This window comes from Gymnogyps californianus, chromosome 13 (genome assembly GCF_018139145.2).
Source record: "Gymnogyps californianus isolate 813 chromosome 13, ASM1813914v2, whole genome shotgun sequence".
Classification (NCBI taxonomy): Eukaryota; Metazoa; Chordata; class Aves; order Accipitriformes; family Cathartidae; genus Gymnogyps; species Gymnogyps californianus.
In genome coordinates this window covers 18,027,272-18,051,507 of record NC_059483.1, presented here as the reverse complement: position 1 = coordinate 18,051,507, position 24,236 = coordinate 18,027,272, and the positions used below count along the sequence as shown (strand labels likewise).

General features: G+C 38.7%; 1 protein-coding gene across 2 annotated transcripts; it reads right to left on the bottom strand.

Annotated features, from left to right (window-relative positions):
* Positions 1 to 23,121, bottom strand: LOC127021476 (inter-alpha-trypsin inhibitor heavy chain H3-like). Of its 2 annotated transcripts, XM_050904554.1 has the most exons (22): positions 23,032 to 23,121; positions 18,932 to 18,955; positions 17,601 to 17,767; positions 16,452 to 16,556; positions 15,870 to 16,032; positions 14,814 to 14,924; positions 14,055 to 14,180; positions 13,390 to 13,506; positions 12,445 to 12,613; positions 11,394 to 11,519; positions 10,962 to 11,143; positions 10,114 to 10,299; positions 9,023 to 9,162; positions 8,467 to 8,621; positions 6,619 to 6,624; positions 5,819 to 5,845; positions 4,827 to 4,877; positions 4,084 to 4,197; positions 3,290 to 3,494; positions 1,987 to 2,159; positions 231 to 342; positions 1 to 130 (listed from the first exon to the last, which is right to left on the bottom strand). In XM_050904554.1, the coding sequence occupies exons 1-22, from the start codon at positions 23,119 to 23,121 to the stop codon at positions 1 to 3; spliced, it is 2,679 nt and encodes an 892-aa protein (XP_050760511.1). The 2 variants fall into 2 exon arrangements, with proteins under 2 accessions (XP_050760511.1, XP_050760510.1); XM_050904553.1 differs by lacking the exons at positions 5,819 to 5,845; positions 6,619 to 6,624 and adding an exon at positions 6,231 to 6,269 and having other exon boundaries at positions 4,827 to 4,871.
* Between the last annotated feature and the right edge of the window lie 1,115 nt (positions 23,122 to 24,236).

Here is a 24,236-nt window from a genome sequence, read left to right as displayed (position 1 = left end):
TTAAAACAGACTGGAAACAATATAGTCCGTATGAACACCATCTATCAGCCCAGCTCCATTGTTATGAACAAACCAGCAAGGAATATCAACGCCGTGCTGAGGATCTCTTCTGTAATCCTTCTGCCAGCCTCTGAAAGGGAGAATACAGTCATGGAAGTATCGAAGCAGAAACTGCACTTTGCCAAGGTAATCTTTCCTAAGTCTTTGCTAAGGACTTGATTCTTTTTTACCTTGTAACTGTCAGTTCGTTGTTTTTAACAATCATTGTGGCATCTGGTTTCTTGGGATCAGACCCAGGATGAATTTCAAGTATGGTGAAGTCAATGGGGTGGAAAAACTGCCCTAAAAATAGAAGCTAAAATTACCATTTCAGGCATGTTACACACATTAAAATAGAAACAAATCAAACAGAAACCCCAGAACTTCTACATTCCCATGCTGGTTTCCAAAACCCATGTCAGGGTTTTCAATGGATAAGCAAACACCAAGTTTCATGTAAGGTTGAACATATGCCTATGGTATTATTTACTTTTTATAAACCAGAATTCTATGCATATCATCTGGATGTAAGTTCCAGCTTCTGAGTGCACAGTAAAATTAGCCTTTTCTAGATACCCTTCAAGATATCCTCACTTTGTGTCTTGTCTATTCAGTTGTATTTATTACATACTCTCCAACTCTTTAGCTTTTTTTTTTAATCAAATAATGCATGTTGATCTCTGAAATTTTTGGATGCGATTATGCTCAGAACAAGGCTGACGTCTAAGGAATTCTCACACTCCTGCCAGGATTGGCTTCCGCACGCTTTTGCCCTGTCTGGGCTGGTGCAAGATGCTGCTGGTGCTCCGAGTGCTATAATGAGCACAGATTTTAGATTACTTAGTGAAGTACAGAGGCAAAGCCAAAGATGATGAAAACAGCGATGAGATGTGTCAGTCAGTGAACTGTAACATGGTGTACCCACATGTCACGTGAGCTTTTGCAATTTTCTTGCTACTTGCAATTCATACCATAGCAGAATAACTTCTGTGTGGAGAAGTCCTTTAGCCTGAGGAGACTGGAGCAGGAAAGCATAAATAACATTCCATCCTTATTCTGCTCTTTTTCTGTTTTGTTACGGCATTTCCCACGACGCATGGATCGAACGTGTACTACCACTGATACCTTGGCTCACTCTCCTCAGGCCTCAAAGTGCATACCAAGACTGAGAAGAGTAAGTTCACAGTAGTTCATTGTTTTCCACAATGAGTAAACTTATTGACCCACAATGAGTGTTTGCTGCCCTTACCTGATTTTGTAAGTGGAAATCGGAAGGCAAGGGAAAATGGCTGCTATTTGTGTATTTTCCAACAGAGAATGCACACCACCAAAGCCACTACACTGGCAGCAAACAGGATTCAATGGGGTCAAAATTTTGATCCCTGAATTACCAACTTCGCCTTCTACTAGAATAAAGAATGTTAGCTAACATAAGGAAAATCTGAGATGATACAAGGCATTCTGTGATTTTAATATATGCTAGTAAATCAAGATATACCTTAACAACTTCTTTTCTTACAAGGATGCACTAATTGAGGTTTGGCAAATTTTGATCAAGCAAACACATGTATTTTGTCAGAGTGCTTGTACTGAGGAGAAAGGTGATAAGATGAAAGGAGAGATCAAACCATCCAAGAGACTGGAGGAATAGTGTAGTAAGAAAGAAAAAAAAATCTGTAGGCGGGATTTAGCAAGATAAAGAGGTTTAAAGACACCAGTGAGGACAATGGATGCTAGTGATTTCAGCAGCAGCAGAGGAATTTATGAAAAGATAAAGCATAAAGTCTGAGTCCAGAATATTTTGTCAGAAATTTTAATACGGCCAATCAACATCATCTCAGTTTCCTCCGCTATCTCAGTTCAGAAAGGCTAAGTACAAGATTGTGTCTACAAATTATGTAGCGTCATAAGGAAAGACAAGCATGAAAACACTAAATGAAGTCATACCTAATAATCCATGGGTCTGTTCAGACAGTTTATCACTTTCCAATGTATACAGTCCTAGGAAATCTTGGTGGAGAGGATGTTTCTTCCATACTTGGTGCAAAACAATAACAAATGAGGCACCGCTGCCCATTGAGAGCACCAGATTTTTTTTTCTGTTAATTATCAAAGTTAAACTGAGGAAAAAAGAAAAACTTGACTTAGGGCACTGTGCTTCCCAGAGTTAACAGCAATGAGAAGAAACTTGAGGAGAAGAAACATGCCCAAGAAACAAACATGGCTTTATAAATTGCCCAGTGTTCTTTAAAATAGAGGTTTTGCTGCCTAGTTTGGTCCATGTGAATCTGTGTGTGTTCACAGACAGTCCAAGACTCATACTAAATTACACTGTGAAAGGCTACCTAGCCTTTAAACTTTTCAGCAAGATGTTTCTACCAACACTCATCCTGTAACAGAGCAATTAATCACAGACAGGTTAGTGATATGTAGATACAGCACCTCATGCTCAGTAATAAAAATGTTATTGATAAACCCATCACTTCCTTGCCTGGATGCTACCTGACACCTTTTCATTTTGTTTTTCAGAAAAGACAACTCCTGAACTGTCCAGGTTATTGCTAGGATAAAGAAGATTTGCTTCTGATTGTGTTAGTGATATCATCAGTGTGGCTATCATAATAAAAAAAGCAGCATGCTGTATGAATAACAGTTTTCCTCTGGTGCTCTTTCTGTTGCACTGCCACGCTTTGAGCAGGTAGTAATTTTGTTCCAGGTACACAATGAAAATGTAGATGAGGAGGAGGAGGAGATGCTGCCCATCCCTTTTCTAAACTTCCTTTTGCACAGGTATAAATGATTCTGTAATAGATAAATCTCATGAAAAATACACCTGGTGACAGGGCAAAATGTACCTGTTCTATAAATATCACAACTTCCATTTCTTAAAATTGAGATTGTTTACAGCACATTATTATGTCTTTGTTTGAAAGATTACACACTGTGTCTAAAGTTACTCTTTAAGTATTTGCAAGACACTGTTGCATTAAGCACAATACTAAATCTAGTTTTACCTTAGTCATAGTAACAGAAAATTAGGGAAAATTCTTCACTTACTTATTCCAAGCAGAGGAATTTATGAATAATCATTCAGCAGCTACACAACAAAGTAGAGAGCAGAATCCAGCAGGACTTGAATGAGTTTCTTTTGTATATTCAGACAACAAATCTTAAAAGTATATTATTGATCAACACTAAAAAAAGTGTAGAAAGTAATACAGGAGCCTGATATTCTTTCTGTAAGCCTTACCCTTCTTGCTGCAAGGTGACTGAGTCAAGCCAGGTGAAACCTGTTTTTTCATTGCCATTCTGGATTGTGATCTTCTCAGAAGTTACTGTCAGTTTTAAATCCAGGTGCTTATTTGCAATGCCAAGTTTTCCAAAATACGTGTTTTGGATCTTTGCATCACTATTTGCTCTCTTATCACCAATGAGTTCTCCATTGACTGTGATGCCTAATGTAAAAAGGAAACATCAAGTATTGTTTTATAGACAGGACCTGATCAACTGATGTCAAGGGGTGTCATGGAAATTTAACAACAACTCAAGGAAACAAATATGATTTGAAAAATAGATCAGAATTACTTGTACATGTTTGCGCCAAAGTAGAATAAAGCTCTGGGGGCTGTTCTGTGGATTTCCACAAAGACAACAATCACTTATTGAGAAAAGTTTAATATTTCCTAGAGCACAAAGAGTCTGTGATGGGCACAAATCGCCTGTGTGACACCGGTCTCTCTTTACCAGGTCTTCCATGAAATGGCAACCTAAGGATTATTTTATTGCTTGTACTACTACTCACTGAGACAAATCGTGCCTCTCAACTCTCACAGTGGTTTTCAAACAAAGTTTAAAAGTTCATTTTGCTCCAAGAAGTGAAAACGCAGTCATGGCAATGGTACCCTATCACAGCTACAGGAACTCCTACTAACTTTGCTGGGAAAAAAAGCTTACACAGTATAAAAGAGAGAAATAGCCTTTAAACATAAGACATTTTGTTATAAGGATCCTGATTTACTGTATTTAAAAAAATAAAAACCTCACCTGTAACTGGGTCATTTATTAAATTTAACACAGCACCCGGGTTTTCATTGATATTGAAACAAATGGCATCTTCTTTTTGTGGCACCGATATAATGAAGTGTGGATCTCCATCAACTGTAAAGGCAAATCCCTGGTATTTGTACAGTGATACACAGGTTCAAAGTTCCGCATGAACATTTAACGTTGTGGCAATGGAACTGCTGATGCTGGGGACCAGCAGGAACTGGTCCCTGCACGAGCTGTACGCCCAGCTTAGTCCAGCCCATCCTCCAAAGGAGTGGTGGGGTCCCAAGGAAGCTGCTGCCATCTCCCCGAAGTGAACTACGTCCTTTTTCCCCTCTTCTTTCCCAGGTACGTGACATATATCCTGTGTCTCTTGACCACTGCAAAATTTGGCACGTGGATGGTAGGTTCAGGATGGCCACCTCTAAGTGCTCATCTCTGAGGGCCACGAAAGTATTACTGAGGGCAGGAAGTTCATCTGAATACAGAATAGGCAGTTACCAACACAAAGCCCAGCAATGGGAAGGAGGACTAAGAAAATGACCATATATAATCTCAGTGACTTGATCTTTAAAAAACATTTAGAGATGTTTAAAGTAAATTAAAATACTAGCCCCTCGGAAATAAAAAATGGCTGCTTTTGTAGAAGGGAATTATCTAAAAGACTCATAAGAATTGTGCAATTTAGTCCTAAATACCCTCTTTGTTCTCCTTCTAAGCACACTACTCAAACCACTCACCACTAGTATACCATGTGGGGTGTGCTGTATATAGGTAAGATAGTTGTGGAGCTGCAGAGAGTAAACAAACAAACAAAATGTTAGAAAAACTCGCATCAAAATGGAATATTTACACATCATCTGCACAGTACATGTAAGATGTCAGGAATTTAATATGCTAGGTAAATTGCTAATTCCATCCTAGTTTTTAAAGCATATAGTCCATGGAATGACAGTTTGTGCCCTTTTGAATTACGCAAAGCTTCAGGATAGAGACAGATTTCACTTGTAGTCTAAGTTGCTTTGAGGGTTTCCACAAGACCCAAGTAATGTATCTGTAGGACACAAATGTCCCAGACTTAAGGATTAAGCTGTCTATCAGCAAGGAAATGCAACATCATCCATTGAAAACTTTTGAGGTTCTGGCATTTGTTTTCTTCCAGAATGAATTTAAGTCTTTTCTTAAGACTTGAGACTTGAGAAAACTAGACACAGAGAGAGAGAGAGAGACTGAGACTAATCTCCAGAGCAAAAACTTAAATCTAACTCTCCCATTTCCAGGATTGCTCAACCAGCAATCTGAAGGGTCAGTTGCTGTCTCTCTCTCTTGAATAAAACAGTTTCTTTTTGTATAAGTAACTGAACACATTAATTTAGCCAGAGATGCTGACATCATAGTCCCTTGCTTTACATAATTCCAAAGGAGATGCAAATTCAAGTCCATCCTCTGTTCTTGGGAAACAGCTTTCAGGAAACAATGGTGGTTTGATGAACTGGCATTTACTCCTTAAAAGCTATTTAGCTGAAACATTTTCATCTGGTATTGTTCAACCTTTAAGTGTGTTTTTAGCAGTGAGCAACATTTTAGCAGTGAGTAGAATTTGGTAGCACTTGTTAAAATACAGTTGTAAACCCAGAAAAGGCAGTTTCTATCTCTCCGGTACCTTCAGTTGTCTCAATCAATTTCCTTTGACAGATGCTGTTTCATTCAGAAACTTATACTAATGACTTACCCTGCATAACAGCTGTGACAGCCTGTGCTGTGAATGAAACAAAATATCGGTTTAGAGACTAGAAAGAATAAAAAACAATCTCTCCCACTTCTTTCCTTCCTTCTACCAAAACTGACTCCAAAATCTTGTAATTATGTATAAATTTCTAAATATTTAAAAAAGAAAAACTTAGTCAAAACCGTTTATTTAGTACTGCAACAAAGCAAATGTCACGAACAGGCAGAAAGCACAGCCTACTTTTCAGCAAAAATGTTACTTCTCCAAAGGCATGGGGTTTGCTCTGTAAGGGGCTGGGACAACCTGCTCTTCTCTGATTCCTCTGTGCCATCTTGTTCTAAACTGTACTACTGGGAAGTCAGTAAGATTTACCCACCTGCTTCCACATTTTTCCAGTCTTCTACTCTTTCTACATCTGAAGCTATGGAGGGGTGTCTGAAGACAGGGTTTTGTGCTGAAGAAGCAGCAATCGCAGCATCAATGAAGACATCTCTGTATGAGAGACTGCTACACACAGGTACCTGGGAGTCAACAGTGCTAGCCCTGCAAAGCAACTCAGCTGTACTGGGCCTGAATTTTGTGACGGTGGGATGCTGCAGTTATCGGAGACAGGAGGAACCACACTGAAGATGGTATTTACCAACTCTTCCAGCTGAAAAGTTTTTAATCTATTTATAACACAGTCTTGATTTATTCACCAAGAATTTTATGAAAATATTGCATCCTAGATCAAATAAGTGATGTAGGAAATTGATCACTAACAGTTAAAAATACTAAGTAAATTTAATAAGAAATGTACATACCTTCAGCTGTTACCATGGGCAGGTAAGAAGTAAAAGGAAGAAAAAGAGAAATTTACAGTTTCAGTTGTATGATTAAACAGGAAGGATTCTGACCCTGCTAAAACATATTCTAAGAAAAAAAAATTAAAACTGTTTGACAATTCAACCAGGTATCTTCAGTATTTTACAATTCCTTTTCTTCCCAATGATACAACTCAGTATTTGTACATCAAACAGAAACACACTGAAAGTAAAATGCTGTTTTGTGGGGCAGCAAAACTGCAATTAATTATGCATATGACAGGAGCACTATTAGTAATTGTCTTACTCTTATGCCATTTCCACCTTGCAAAATGTTCCTTATTGGTTTTACTCTTTTGCGGTTTTCAAGGCACTTGCATCATTCTGTTAATACTGACTGGATGATTCAGTAATCCTATTTGCGACTCTAGACTCCAGGGTGTGTAAAACTTATTTTCTTTTCTTATACAGCAGCAGTGTTTTGAGTATTTTCTCCTATTACTGCTCTCTACTTTCTGTACACAAAGAGGATTTACTTGGAAAGCAGTTCAGAAAAGGGCCTTTGTCCTACGAGTACCTGGAAAGGGAAAGTAAAGAGCTGAAGATCGCTCTGAGTGGATACCACTTCTGTCAGATGTTTGGGCAAGTTTTTCCATCTTATAGAGTGCAGCTGTAAACTTTAAAGTCGTTATGCTGTATAGTGACTTGAATGTTAAATTAAATATGAAGTGTTTTTATGTCAGTATCCCATTATGATAGATATGAAAAATAATGCAAAAATTTTATCAGCAGAATGCCTGAAGAATTACTCAGAATTGAAGGGCACTTTTAGCAATTAATTGGTTTCAGGACTTACTCCAGCTGAAAGAAAAATGCACTAACCTCCACGAAGCATCTCTGTTATGCTAAAATGCCTTAAGTTATCACGCCAAATTCAGGAGATGAGAACGTTTTTCACCTAGAAGCCAGCAGAAAGCCCACACAGAGCCTGGGAGGAACTTTTAGGGGCACTAAGCAAACGTTTGGGGAAAAAATAATGGATGCTAATAGAAGAGATTGGAAAGCCTCACAGGAGGTTTGTCAGACCTGTTGAATGAGGGAGAGATGAGGATGGCCCGCACAACACATACAGATGAGGGTAGGGCGCCTTTGGGGTGCACTGAGCGGAGAGCATTTGCCTTACTTTGCTAAAGAGGAATGGAGTCATTTTGTTTCACAAAGGTTAAACAAAGAGGCTGAACTGTATGAAAGCACAGTGTTTTACTGAGCAAGGAGTTAATAATTAGCCAAAGTTTCAGAGGAGTTGAGAACAAATCGTGCACTTTCAATGTAATTGCTTCTCTTTCTGCAATATATACGAATACTGTGTTTTACAGATATAATCCCCATCTTTTTACAACCTGATATATCCTGCACGAGGAAGACCTCATGCAAATTTTCCCCTTTCACGTAGAAAGATGTTACTACATCTCCCCCTAAGCTGAAGTATGTAGAAAAATAAAGGAGAAAGTGATGTGAACTAAAGTGAATATAGCTGGACTATTAGATTAGAAATGCTTCTTGGTTTTTGGGTTTTTTTAATGTAATATTTTATATATTTAGCTTAAAATACACTTATTTTGAATTTATAGTATTTTGCCTGTATGATTTAGTAACGAAGGATGGTTTGATGGAAATGAGCTTTACAATGAAAAGTAATTTTGCATAAACCATACACGTGCGAGGCTTGGAAAGCAGATTTTTCAGATACATGTTTAAAACTGCGCCCACACGAAAGCCTTTCTGTAGGGGAACATCAAAGGAACACTTTGCTTCTCAAATAAAGTAAAATTGTGAAAATGTCTATACCTTCAATGGGTTTATTGGCAATCCCATCTTGATTGTCATAGTCTTCTGGCTTTGTTACCACCATGGATGTCAGTGGCGTTACAAACTTGTATTTTAGTGAGAGATCCAGGGCTTCAGCTGTAAGATTCTCCTTTTCTTCTCCTGTAGCTGCAATACTGAATACAGGTAGAGACTCCTAGCGTCAATGATTGCTAAATTACTCACTGAACTCTGGATTAAATATTTTTCTTTAGAATGAAGTCGTTTCTCTGCAGCTAATTTATCAACAAGAAATAGTTGTTACAGTCTAAGAGCACTTCTGATTCCACTGGCTATCCAAGAAAAAGGCAAAACTGTGCTTTATATTTGCAATAATTTAAAATTGTTTAATTTGCAACCTGAAACAGGAATACCGAGGTTGGGGAGGAGAATAGGTTGGGGTATTTTCCTTACTGTTTTTTCTGCTTTCTCATTGGCATCTCAGTGTGATGCGAATTTCAGCTTCACATCCTACAAGTTGCACCAGTCAGATGGCTTAACGAGTTCATAGCTAGGATGTTATTCTAGATATAATTACCGTTTTTCCAGGAGTTGTTCAATGGTGAGATAAGCCCAGAGCCTTTCAATGTACTCTCCAAATATGTATTCTTGTTCCTGGGAAGCTTTAGCTGTTTGCTCAGCATCTTGTTGTGTAGTATATGACAGGGCGTCATTAGCCTGTTAGGAATAAGGAAACTTCTCTGTATCATAAATAGCTAGGGACTTCCAGAACCTCCCAAAATCAAGACCTTCACAGCTGAAAATCTTATTAAATTGAAAAACAGTCTGGTCCTACACAGCACTTGCCCAGGAAATTATCAGTGTTGTATTAGGATCTTTGTTCCATTGCTTCTGTGAAGGTTAGTAGTGTATGCTATAGGACATAATGCAGTTTCCTAATTCACGTGGCATTTTTCTTCATTAGAATGTGGCTACTCAGGATTTAAAGAACTTTGATTATGATGCTGATTTCATACAGGAACATGTTCAAGCAGATATCCTGGCTAACTTACTAATAATACATTATTTGTATTTGAAATATACCTAATTTCATATAATATATTTAATACACCACAGTGCATGGGGCACATATGCAGTTCACAGTATTTACGATAACATGATCTATAATATGATTGTATTGTGTTTCTTGAATATCAGGGGCAAATATTTTTACAGAATCCAGATCTGGAGAGGTATTTAGATCACTTGGTTCATATTAGAAGTAGACTTCTATTTTAAGAGGAAGGCATTTCAAATATTCAGCTGGCTTATCCATCAGTTTTCTTCACCCAATGAAGACTAGTGTCTGTGAATACGGAACATTTGGCTCCTGAAAGAACCAGGTAGGGTAATTAGAGACTAAACTAAAAAAAAAAAAATCTGTTAGCAAAGCTAATGCAGTCACTCTGCACAAAGTTGTTCCAGACTGACCCTAGTATACCTGACTGAGTTAGGCAAGTAACTTGCAGTTTTAAAAGCAATGACTTTGGTGCATTTAGTTTCTCACATATGCGGTAACATATCCTGTCACTGAAGTAAAGAAATACCAGTAAATATTTTAAGTATTGCCAGCTTTGAACATTCAGACATTTTGTGTACCTTACTTAAGTCAAAGAAATCCATACTTACACCTTCACCTCTCACGTCTACAGTCAAACTGTTTTGGTTGTTGTCTATAAAGCGCCCAGCCACCACAATCTCAGACCCATCATAGAAATGCTTAAAACTGGTTTTAGTTAGGTCTGATATTTCATTTTCTGGGTAGTTTAACTCCACATCCGTGAGCATGGGATTCGACACCTCATCATAAAACCCCTACAGGATAATAAAAAAAAACCAAACACATTTAACTATCATTTTTTCTTTAATTCATAGGTAGATCTGTACCCAGAAACATCCTGCTATTTCAGCAATGAAAACTGAAAGTGTATTTTAGAAGAAATATCTAAATATTCAGTTAAATCTCAGAGTACAAGGCCCAAAAATATACTAATAATGGAAATGAGAAATGCCTTATACAACTATAAAATGCTTCAGAAGTATGGTAAGATACACCCGCTTGCAGTAAGTTCCTAAAGACAGAATATCTAGAGCCTTTATGCTCTGTCATCCTTCTCTTCCCTTGACATGACATTAACTACATGATCTGTGAGGTATGGAAGATATAATGACTGCAGCAATTTTGCTGCACACCAAAGTGTCCTTCAGAACCATGACTTGTGTCACCCTATGCCAAGTTTTGAACCCTCTTTCATAGCCCACAGTATCTCCCTTTTACCACGACACTGTCCTTCCACTTTCTGCTTACATAAGGGAAGGGGAATATTAAATGCAACTAATATTCTGATTACAGCAGACTCTTGAGTATCTCAGTACCAGATTACACTTTCAGATTTTGATTACTTCAAAATAAGAACATCTGTATAGTTATCTGAATGAATGTATCTCTCATCTAATTTGAGTGGCGATTACTGTACCTGAAGCTGTAAAGCTGCATCAGAGTCAGGATAAATCCGACGGGCCAATCCTTTATTCTCCAGTGCCATCTTCTCCAAGAAGTTGTAGTCAACACCATAGCCAAAACCAAGATTGTATAAGGGATATTTTCCTTCAATGGCTTTTTTTACATGTGTCTGAATGTCCTGAGTGTTTGATATGCCTGCATCAAACCAGAAAAAGTTTGAGTTTTCTTCATAAATAGATAATATTATCACAAAATGAAATGTGGCTAGTCATGTTCGGATTTCTTAGGAGGTATTATCGAAAACTTGTTTTAGTAGTATAATGCTGGTATAGTAGCATTTAAATAATGAAAACATCCGGAAGTCAAAGATGGAGGCCAATTTTAACTGAACATTTTTTTGTTAGTTAATTCACTCTCTCTATTATTCCATCCAACACAAACTTACCTACGTTTGGTTGGCCATCTGTTAACATGATAATTATAGAAGCACTTCTCTTGGGCACAAGGTTTCCTTCATGAGCAGCATTCAGCATATCAATTCCCCTCATTATACCACCATATAAATTTGTCACTGCAAAGTAGACATAGAAATTTGGTTTCAGCACAGATAGTCAAAATAAAGGCCCATTTTTCACTGGAATCTGATGAGATCTCGTAACAGTATGAAAATGAAAGATTTGGGTTTGCAAGCAGGGGAATGTTTAGATAGAAAAGTACCTGGACTTTGGAAACATAAGGAAAAATAGATGTGTGCTGGTTTTGGCTGGGATAGAGTTAATTTTCTTCATAGTAGCTAGTATGGGGCTGTGTTTTGGATTTGTGCTGAAAACAGTGTTGATAATACAGGGGTGTTTTCGTTATTGCTGAGCAGTGCTCACACAGAGTCAAGGCCTTTTCTGCTTCTCACCCCATCCCACTAGCGAGGAGGCTGGGGGTGCACAAGAAGTTGGGAGGGGACACAGCCGGGACAGCTGACCCCAGCTGACTAAAGGGATATTCCATATCACATGACGTCATGCTCAGCATATAAAGCTGGGGGAAGAAGTAGGAAGTGGGGGGCACATTCAGAGTGATGGCATTTGTCTTCCCAAGTAACTGTTACACGTGATGGAGCCCTGCTGTCCTGGAGATGGCTGAACACCTGCCTGCTGATGGGAAGTAGTGAACGAATTCCTTGTTTCGCTTTGCTTGTGTGCGCAGCTTTTGCTTTACCTATTAAACTGTCTTTATCTCAACCCACAAGTTTTCTCCCTTTTACTCTTCTGATTCTCTCCCCCATCCCACCAGGGAGGGAGTAAGCGAGCGGCTGCGTGGTGCTTAGTTGCTGGTTGGGGTTAAACCATGACAGATGTCATGTTCTGAGTAAATTTCAACTTTAGGAGTGTCTCATCAGTAATAAAAAAAACCCCACAACCAGCTGTAGCACTGCGTTCACAGACTGAACTGATAAACTAACTTACACAACGACCTATTGGCAAGTCCAGCAAAGTACTTACTGCCTTCAGTGTCAATGCCCCGAACAAATTTCCTTGCTTCATCCAAATTCTCAGGAGTGGCCTTGATTAATGTTTCTTTCCAGGTGTGTACTTCACTACCAAACAGTATGAAATTGAAGAAGTCATCTTCTTTAATGTCATCTAAGATTTTTAGAAGTGCTTCTCTTGTCTATAAGACAAAGAGATGTAAATGTATGGTTCAACATTCAACGAAATAGGTGCTTACAGATTTTACATGATTAATCTTTCAGCATTTGTGTATTTTTAACTTTTACACAGTATGTCATGCAAAAATTCTGAGTTTGTTCTGTCCTGGCCAGTCCCTGCGTCTATCTCAGATATCTTCTCTAGTGAAGTCAGCCAGTTGCAATTACATCTGGTAAATCTTTGTACCTGAGAGGAAAATCAGGTCTCATGTCATGGATTGTTGCTTACACTGAGGTAAGCTGGCATGGCAAATTGAAAGTGATGGGAAATGGGTAGCTACAGGTTGGTGGAGCAGCTCATGCACAAGCAAGCGTGAATATTTTGATGCAGCACCTAAACCTGAAAATTCTGAGCATTGGCTTAGAATGAGGAGTCCTAACTATGAAAAGAGCTGCTGGTTCCCAGAGGAGGCAGAATGAACAACATAGATAATGTACATAATACTGTACGCACATTTTAATTTTGGAACTGTCCAGCACATGACAGAGCTCTCTGGAAATGTTGATATTGAGAGTTTTGAACTAACATTTGTAAGTAAGTAAATATAGCCTAAATGTATAGAATTTTGTTCTACAATAACGCTTCAAACTAGTACTTACGGTACTGAGCATTAGAGACGTCACAGCATAAAACCACTTGGTAGAGCTTAAGCAGCACGTAGGCCCTATAAGCTACCATGTCCCTTCCATCACAACAGAGGCTCTTTCATTGGGACTCTACAGTAATGTAATAACTTACCTGTTCTATTTCTCTTCCAGACATTGAGCCACTAATATCTATTACAAAAATAACATTCTTGGGCAACTTTGGAAGATTCGTTGGTGCAAAGAAGTGTACAAAGTAGCCATTCACAATCTGAAAAATACAATGTAAAAAAAACCCCAGACAAAAAACCCCACTTTTGTATATTATAAAGACAAAATGGATAAAGAAGAAATTACTTTCATTTAGTGTCTAGCCCCTGAGTGGACGAACAGGCTTTAATGGCCCTGACCAGTCTCACCTATGTCCATGGGCCCAGGAGCTTCATTTAAGTGCAAGCCTGGGCCTTTAGTCCCTGCCTGAGCTACACCGTAAGAATACCTGTCTCCAGCTGTGTCACAGCCATACCTGTTCCTGTCCATGGACTCCACTGATTTGGATCCCACCCTGCAGACTGACTTCCCACCTTGACCTCAGGCTGCCTCATCACCAAAAACTTGCCTGATGACCTGGACTCTCAGTTGAATTTGACTGCATCTCTGGGGAGTGGGCTCGTGGCTGGCAAAGCCCCTGTGCTGTCAGCTGTGTTGTCACACTCAGCTCCCTGTCCTTTAGGGAACAGCTGGCCCTCGCTGCTCCCTGACCTTTACTATGCAAGCTAAGCTGTTCGACAGTTCAAAATTTCCAGCTGTCAGATTTACCTGCAAATTATCTGGAGTTGTTCTCTTCACATCATATCTTACAGTAAAATCCCCATCCAAGACAGACTGTGAGCAATTTGCACAGGTTCGCTGCTGATCAAGAGTTGGCTTGAAAGAGATATGCGCCTGAAAAGAAAAGCCTTCATTAGATCTGAACCTTAATAGCTGAAAATTTTCTACAGAACACAAAGAAGTTTGCATTTTTGTAAAACTAGTATATTTATATTCACAGACATGAGAATAACCTGTTTTATCAGGTTAGGTATTAGTTTGTATCCATATGTATTTATAGATTTATTGATGGGTAACTGATACGTGAAGGCTGTTATCTAGAGCTTTCTTCATATGTTTACTTCCCCATGTTCCTTGGTTCAGCCCTCCACTCTGACACCTTTGATAAGGCGGTTGGGCAGTCTATATCTTAGTAATTCTACCACCTCCATACACGACAAAACTACTTGTTACTGCCTCAGTTCTTCTGTAAGAAACAGTCTTATTGGTATCCAGGTTTCCAACTACTGCTGTGGGACAAGGCCTACTAGTTTGGGTACAGTACCACGCTAACAGCTGCGTGGCTTCTGAACTGCGTGGAGATGGCCTTCAACTTGCTAGCTTGGAATTCAGAGCTCCTTTGCACAGACAAGCCTTTACTGCATTTTCTCTATTTTTTTTCCTCTCACTTCCATTGCTAGCACTGACATTATTATTTCAGAATTATAATAGTAATAAATAAATTATGGAATGTAGGAGTCATTGTACCTTTTTCTCTGAAAAAGTTTTTTTAATGATATTTTGTAGATCATTGGTGATGAATGTTCCTTCCGCTTCCAGCTCAGTGATGCCCTGGGGCTCAAAGATATTTACTTCAATCTAAAATATTAATTGAAAATTCATTGTCATTGATTACCACACAATATATCAACTTAGCCATTTACAGGAGGATCAGCAGGCAACTACAGATGTGAAAGAGGGATTTTCGTAAAAGCAAAAGAAATTTACTTTTGTAATTCATAATGGCAGTCCAAATCCACACTTGGGTGGACACACCATCATCCAAACAGGCCTTTTTATACATAGAAGTTAAAAACAAAGCTAGAAACAAATAAACCTTAATAGAAATATAACTTGTTTGAAAGCTAGATACTGGAATTTTGTAGAATGTCGATAAATACTCAAGTCCTTCAAAAATATAACCCAGTCATTAGCTGTGAGTTGTGCCCAACTTCAACCTACATTTCAGTATGCCTTCTATCACAGTGTGTTTAAAATAATGCTGCATAAACTCTTATAGAGGCTGAGTTTTTAAATTATTTTTACACAGCATTTTCTGGGCATACAAAGGAGAAAAATTTTGTCTTAGAGCGGGGTTTTAGCAAGGCAGATAGGAGTGATCAAAGACAAGCTTTGGCACACAAAAGCCACAGTATTCTAGAATGCGATATATGTATCACTGTAATTTAAGATTACGTAGTTTCATGGTGATGTGAGAAAGGTGTAGTGTATGCTATAAAGGCATTTATAAAAGCTATTAGTCTTCTATTTTACCCCAAGGAATCGTAATGGCTTTTTCAGGTTTCCATACATCATTTCTTTTGGAGGCTTAGTAGCTGAGCCAATTTGTCAGGCTTACAAATAAAAACCTGCACTAAAGCATACTCGTATGGACTCCCCACGTGATTCATTAGAAATGTTATCATGGGCCGTTAGCTCACCTGTGAACCAATGGGAATGACCATGGTACTCCACTTTCAACAGATGTACAGAATCTCATCATCTCTTAAGTTACAGTCCAATTTGATATAGTTTGCCATTTACCTCAAAATCTTTGACAAGCTGTTTTGGTTTTACTTTGACGAACATCTCATATTTTCCAAACTGTCGCTTCAGCAGTTCCTCATATGTGAGTTCAAAAGTGACTTTACTGGCTGCTTCAATGTTGACCGAGACAGTGAATTTTTCTGTTTTTCTTCCTGAAGCTCTGTATTTAAGTGGGTAAGAAAAAGAATATCTTTATCCTCTTTCACAGTATTTATTGTTTGGGTTGGTGGAGTATGATTTTCAAAAAGAAGTAAAACAAAGATGGGAATTTTGATCTATTCCTAAATTCATACTCAAACTGTAGAATTTATTAGTTTCCCAGTGAGCTTAATCCCAGGAACAGGTCATACAAAGTCAGTGTAAGTTGCAGAAACAGTCTTTCCATAATTGCAGGTACTGCCGGCTTACTCAGAAGTTATATTTCCTTTTCATAATTTACACTACAATAACTCTAACTTAATGATTGTCCTTTGGTCCTGTAAAAAACAAACTTCAGAAATATGCCAGAACAAAGTATTTCCAATCTCACAATTGGCTATGGGATGATGGCGTGGAAGCCACACAAGACATCATTCTTACTTGACAAGGCCAGCAGTCTGTCCCTTTGAAACTGCCTTCTCATATTGCTTTTTTGCAGCTTCTTTTTCCTTTATAGTTCCAGGATAAGTGACACCATCAATTGTCCTGCAGACGAAAAAGTCCTAGTTTAGCTGAATGGTTTGCACCGATACATGAAAAGTTACTATAGGCAATTCTCTGTTTATTGATTGGTTTGCTAAAAAGCACTTTCACGAATCTGATATTGCCAAGATTTGAGCAGTTTCACTGAAGCTAGTCTTCTCAGTGAATTTAGCTAGAATGAAGAGCTCCGTACTCAGTATCTTAAGAGAATCTAAACCAATTTTTACCTTCAAAATGAATTAGATCAAAACTGGGCTGATAGCAACACTGCTTACACCTGCCATATTCCTACACTTCAGCAGCTTGACCATCTCGTCTCATCTAATGGCAAGCTGACTCTCTGGATGAGACTTATCTGTCCAAATGTAGCTGTCTACAGCTGAACATTTCATCCTTAGACTCCTTACACCATTAAACAGGCATTTCTCATAGGGGATTCATCTCATCCTATAATAAAAGTTCTAGCACGCATTAAGAGCAGTTGTGCCCTAAAAGCTACTGTTTCTTTCCACTGAAAATAAAACAGGTATAGTGTGATTAGCAGAGATGGACGTGTTTAAACTGAATTAAACCTCATAATGGTGTGAGAATTGCATATTATTGCAACTAAAGGTACAAACGTAAAGGGATAATTCTCTCTATTTCCTGCCTTTCATTCAAATATGATTTTTAAATGAAGAGATAAATTAACCTATAATACCATCAGGGAAATTAAGTAATGGAACTTTTTTGGTTTGATAACACCAGAGTAAGTGAGTGGTATTTCTGAAAAGGTGAATGCATCTCCAGAGAAGATTCCCCATTCCCTAAGGTCCACAATGATGAACAGAAATAACTGAAAATTAGTCATTTTTTCTATAGATGTACCAATGTTTGCCTTTCTCCAAGTATCTTACACGTTAAGTTAATAGTACCAGAAAATTACCTAGGAGGCATCTAGAAATCTATCAAATGGCAAAGTAAAAATGAACATTTGGGTTCAGTTTCTCCCAGTTGCATTTGCACAGATTTTTAGTCTTCTCTAACAATATTGTAAAGATTACACACATGCTGAAGTTGGTAATGAACGCTGTCTTAGGGAGTTCAACATCAAAGACAACTTCTTTGTGCACATTTCCACGATTGACAGCTTGACTGGTGATGACATTGCGGGCAAATCGGGAAGTTACTTTACTATCGATTTTCATGCTACTGATTTCTATTCCATTGACAACCTGTAGGTTGAAAAATGAAAAAAGAAAAAAAGAGCTAGCTGTTACACTGATGTCTGTGTTAATTAGCCATAATCATATTTTTAAAAAGAAATCACGGCAGGACATTCTATCTCTCCAAAGCAAAACAGGAAAGACCTAATCATAAGAACTGGAGCGCAGCTGTGTTTCCTTGGATATCTATCACACTGCCATCATGGTGCTATTCCATGAGTTCTAACTATAGCCTCTTTAACAAAATACTACCACCACAGCGAAGATACTGCCATCACAAGAATCGTTTTTTTTCTCTACTGGGACTGTGACTTTTGTTTATGGTTAGTCAGAGCACAACAGAGGCACAACTGCTGCCTCACTGTATTAGTGACTGTAATTATCAGCTGAGTGGATGACTCCTAGAGCCGGGATATAAGTAGTCATCTTGTTTAAAAATAGACCTAAACAATTCCAGATGGCTCCAAATTCCATTTTATGTTATTCTCAGCTTCCTCACAACTGGAGCTCATTCTTCTTTAAACAAGGAAATGGGCAGGGCAATACTTATTTTCTTTGAATGCTCAGGTATAAGGTTGCTGGAGACTATATGAAAGCATAGGTCAACAGATGTGACTCCTCGGGCAACTCTGCAACAACAAGGTCTGCTTCTTGCAGCAAAACCAGCACTGGAAAGAACCTTGGAGTTTTTATGGTGGGCCTGATCTCTGGCTGGTTGATTAAGAAGGTCCCCAATCAATCAAAGGATTTAAGCATTGCTGAAGCAGAGTCCAGGTGCCAAGTGGAATCAGCCTCAGAGATGAGGTCTCTTGCCTTCCTTAGAAATAACTACAACATAAAAGTAAAAATAAAATCAACATAGAATGGATGCCTGTTAGAGATACAGAGGTGACTTCCAACAACTTTGCTATTTATTCAAATACAATGAGGCTAAAAATCATTTGTTCATTCTCTGTCCTTGTCTAGGAGTTTTCATCAGAACTTGGAAAGGAACTGTCTAGTTAGTCCTACTGCCTAAAACAAGCAACTCTGGGCTACTCCCCTTGTCACACACACTCAGAAATATCCATTTGCTCAGACTGGACTCACAGAAACATGCTGCGAACACAGTAAGAACATTCTTGTCACTATAAATCTTTCTCAGTAGCCCGGACAAAACCAAGCCTTACTCACCAAGTCATTATCAGCATTTCGCTTCTGTAAAGAGAAAAACAGGGAAAAAATCATGACTAAGGTAGGAAAGCTGCATTTAGAAATAAATCACTTAGCACCTATGTAGTTGCCGTCTGCTTCCCAGTCAAAAGAATTTGTCCAGGAGAAGGAAGGCTTGAGAAAGGTCCTCATTAGTAAACTGAAGTAAAGTTGAGGGAAGAGCAAGTAAGGCATCTGAGGCAGATATAATTATTTTGCTTATAGCATTCCCAGTCTTGGTGAATCTTTTAGTTTTCATCTGATGTTAGTGCACCTTAAATACTGAGGGTTTGAAAGATAAGTTAAACTTTAAATGTTGCTGATTCTGTATTTTGCTCAAGTGACACAAGAAGTTATCTTCTTTCAGCTGAAAAACAATAATCGACTGCCTGAGAGATGAGGGGAGAGTGAGAGGAAAAGAGGCTTGAATGCTCAGTGCCATTTATATTTAAATGTCGTTGAGACTAAAGCACACACTAAAATCTGCTTAATATGGCTTCCTTGAGTATAGGTTGGCTGTGTGGTGACATGGGAGTAAAACCGGAATATCTTGTCCTGAGGGTAACATCTTTTTCTTGGCAATTCCTGTTTCTGGGTCCTGTGGTATATATTTTTATCTCCTAAATTTTTCCTGTTTCACCCCAACAGACTCTCATTCTAACATGAATAGGTAAGATGGTAATTCAGCAGGCTTACAGAGAGGAGAGGTGGTCACTATGAAAGGCTGCATGGAGGAAAAAAAAAGCTGTCAGAACTTTTTTTTCGCATATTTGCTCCCAGAGTAGGCGCAAATATCAGAAACTCTACAAAAATACCATGTACTCTCTTCTGAAAGAGAGAACAGGCTTCAAACATACTTACTGAATCATGTCAAAATAACAGCTTGTGTAACTCAATTCCTGTAAGCTCAGCTGCAAATACCTTATCTCTTTTGGCTCTAAGAGCCTCATGGGTCACATTTTGTGCAAGCATGTTTACCTGCTCCACCAAATAGAGGGGTAGAGACACAATAAAGTATCAAGTCAGATACACGTCTCAGGTACATTTAAGGCTTTTGTTACCTTTCACAGTTAGGAGTTTTACAGGTTGGAAACCGAGACACAGAGGGTTATTGTTCGTGTATTTTGGAGTTTTTTTCAAGACACTATATTAAATCTATGGTAATGCAAGATTTTGGGGAGGAGGCTTCTCAACTTCTGTAAGAGTCTGGCCAAAAAGTCTGTGTATGTTTCTCTAGGTTCATCTTTCAAACTGTTATTGCCATACACGTGATTTCTGTGTGTACGTCTCTCCTGTTTCACAAACCTAAGTGGGCTTTTTTAATGCCTATGTAGAGCATGCACCAATTCAAATCTGTCCTTTCCAAAACTGAAATTATCTTTTCTATATCTATACTGTCATCATGGCTAATTATTTCCCCTTACAAAACACGAACTGAGGTATGGACCCGGGGAAATGAAAAGCTGGAAGTCACTGCAATGTCAGTTTGTTTGGTACAAACTTTTCCTTAAAGTGGAATTACCATGCAGTTTAAGAATACAAAAAACTACAAAAATGTGTTCGTTAGTTACAAATTCTGCAACTCTGACTACTATCTCCTAAATTAAAAGATACTTTACCTGCATTTAACTTTTACAGAATTGCTTTTCTGCACATTCTTTATCAGAATTATAGGTTCTACAGCAGTTTTGAAAGAGTTCTGTTCTGATTCTGTAAATATTTTTGGGGATACTCTGCCATTCTCATTGAAAAAGAAAATACAGAAAAATCTCTCAGTGAAAGGTAACAGTCACTTTGGACTTGGGCTGATCTTCAGTGGAGATACTCAAACCCAGCTGGACATTGTCCTGGGCTGCCTGCTCTAGCTGACCCTGATTTGCACAGGGGAGTGGATTAGGTGACTAGGATTCTGTGATTTTTTTCATTCTTAATGATTCACTTGGATGTAGCCAGAGACCTTACTAACATCAAGGTCATTTTAAGCTATGTGGGCAGAAAGTGATAGTGTCCCATTAAAAAATATGTTATGCAATTCTAGACCAAACTGAGATTTTAATATCCTCTACCTTGTGTAATTACAGTTACTTGACAAAATGTTTCTATAGTATTTCCACATATTTGCCAGTTGCACCAATTATTAGAAATTTTTTTTTCAGTTGTATAACAGTAACAAATTCTGCTTTTGTTTAATACTGTTTTGCTGTGGCAACAGCAAAGAGTATAGGTGCAAAAAATCTATAGAAATTGGAGAGGAAGAGCAGAGGAAAAAAGAAATCCGAACTCCCAAGAAAATAGGGAGGGAAAAGAGGTCTCCCATTACCGTACTTGCTGAAAGAAGCCCTGATTTTACAGCTTGGGAAACTAAAACACAGCATGACTATAAGATTCAGCAAAGACAGCACAGTTACCTTGAAGCGACCTCCGGGAATTCATAACACTGAATGAGGTACTTGCATATATCCCTAAGTACTACATAGGAAAAATAAGGCATGAAAATTATTTCCAAATCTACAGCAACATTAAAGATTTCATCATCCCAAATGATGCTAATTGGATATCACAGAGAAGAGACCACAATGCAGCTAAGCTATGAAAACTAAACTTCCTTGTGAGCTATGTAGGAGTCTCACTGCTGCCAAAATGAGAGGGCCATAAAAGGAAGGCTGTATCATCGCTACCTGTGCTTTGAATGCTTTGAATATATAGTTCTACAGGTAGTTTTTAATCTAGAAGAAACTTTCCCACCCTTAGTAGCTCCATGCATAGGAACAAAGTGTACAAGTGCACATAGGGATCTTTGATTCAGATTTTTGTTCAATTTTCAGCAGAACTGGGTCCGCCAATTGTGTTTACCTGACTATGGCTTTAAAAGCAACTTTCACAGCTTGAAGGTCATCAGCCAGACAGACTTCCAGCCATGCTTCATCACTCCTCACTGGCATACTACTTGCTCAAAGGAGCTAAGACAGGGATGGGGACTGAGACCTTCACACTACATAGCAATATCTCCTCCATTCCAATCAAATTACATTTGCATAAAGTATATAACGAAACTGGGAGAATCAACTGACTTTTCTGTAGTGTTCTGCATGTACGGATGGAGCACTGTGCAGAGCTTTGGCCATTTTCCATTCAGAAAGGCTTTAGCATTGCAAGACATACAGAGAACAACAGGTAATATGGTAATCAGGAGGAAACAGCTACGTTATATCCGGGCTACATAATGGCTAAATAATAAGAATCCATGGCATCACCAATTTGCAGCAATAAATCTCAAGCTGATTTTTAAAAGTTAGATATGTTATTATCTTGATTTTCAAAGAAAAAGTCTTGGCAAAGACCATAAACTAATCAACAGAAATTGACTGTAAATTGCTTTGTCCTGTTCTACCCACCAACCTACAACACTCCCTAAAGAGATTTGCCCTCTGTAACTTTTCACAGTATGTAGCTACTGAGAAGAGAGGAAAATAATTTATTGAAGTGAGGAGTAGTGGCTGGCAACTTAACTTAAGAAAATTAGGCAGAACGTCAGGAAGCACCGTCTTACTCAGAGATCCAGTCAAAAACAGAATGGCCCCTTTGAGGGACAGAGATATATTTCATGTTATGCTAACATGCAAAACTTTTGAGAAAAATCCTACCATGTCATTTGGATAGTGGACATACTTATCTGGATGCCATGTTACATCTCTGTTTTCTGCTTCTTGGAGGCATCTTTTCACTGATATTTTGCACCGCTTTACAGGTGCTAAAGTCAGTTCCCTGCCAGCACTGATTGTTTTACACATTTAAATATAAGACCACTAAAACATTTTACCGCTATGTGGTGATGACAGGGAAAATAGAGGAAAGTGATGCTTTTAAAAAGAGAGAGAGCAGACCTTCTTCAGAGCTGATTCAAAACTGAGGCTTATTAGAGGTAAACTAGTCTGAGTCCCAAGTCCGATCTTGCGTTCACTGGTAACAGAGAACACAAAGCTCCTGGTGGCAGCACTGTATGAACTCTCTGATAAACGCTGATAAATGGCAGGAAGTTAATCTATGAAGAATGGGAGCCCCATACATGGTTGATTACTTACCTTGATGTTTCTGACATGTGTTACCAAAAAGTCTGATGATGCAAAGGCAGGAATCAATAATAAAATACAAAGCAACAGATGGTTTTCCATTTTGGAAAAAAGTAAGGTTCCAATCTGAACAATATGCATAAATATATAATGCTTTGTTTATCGAGTGTTAATAAATAACCCAGTGTGAAGTGGGATTAAACATTAGGCATTCAGGAAAAATCAATTTTGAATTTGCATAATCTGCAGAATGCTGTTACAAAATACTGTTATAGAATTTACAGAATATTTCAGCAATGTCTCTTCAATGTAATATCTCCAAACAGAAATTCAACAGCCTACAGGCAACTGAGATTGACCTCTGCTCCAGACTCACCTCTTTTTCAAATGAAAACCGTCATCTTTCTGATACCTTCTTAAAGGCTGTCCCTGGCTTAAATTTCTTGCAGCCATAACCGAGCTTGCAGTCTCTTAAACCCATTTATGCTCCTCTTCAAAAGCTATCTCCTGTAATCCTGCGTATCACCCAGGTACCCAATTTAGGTATCATTTGACACGTGTCCTGACTAGTCCAGAAACTTCATATTACATGCTTTCCTATTCATCTTCATGGCTGAAACGCAGGTCCAGGGTCTTGCATCTTGCACAATCAATACCCATTCAGCCTGCTGCTGCAAGGCCCAGTTTCTTTGTTACCTTGACAGCATTAATTCTCTCTTAATCTTTTTAACTGGTTTAATCTCCTCCGTTGCATGAAACACAAACTTTGAGGACTGCGAGTTAAATGCTCAGTGATAATAAAATAATCAAGTTTACAGAATTTTGGGGGTATTTTCTGTTTTCCTGCAGTCAGCTTTCTGAGGTGCGCAGCCATGTGAGGGACAGAGGATGATAGGTCCAGGAGCTCCTTTTAAACCAGTCTGGAGCTTTTTAAACCAATTGCTCTGCCCCATCCAAAGGTGACAGGATGGCTCTGTAGAGCAGCTGTGTTCTGCCAGGCCTCCCTGGCCACCTCATGCCCCAGGGCGCACGGCAGGGTGGTGGGGCTGGTTGTAGCGCTGTGGGGCATTGTGGCACAGCTGCCCACAGGGCTGTCACCGTGTCCGTGTCCCTGTCCCCACCTTTCCCCGGGGCTCAGCACACGGCTCTCATGGAGCAGCACGCCAAGGACCCTCATCAGACACTGTTTTTGAGGGGACGGCTTTCCTTCTCGGGCC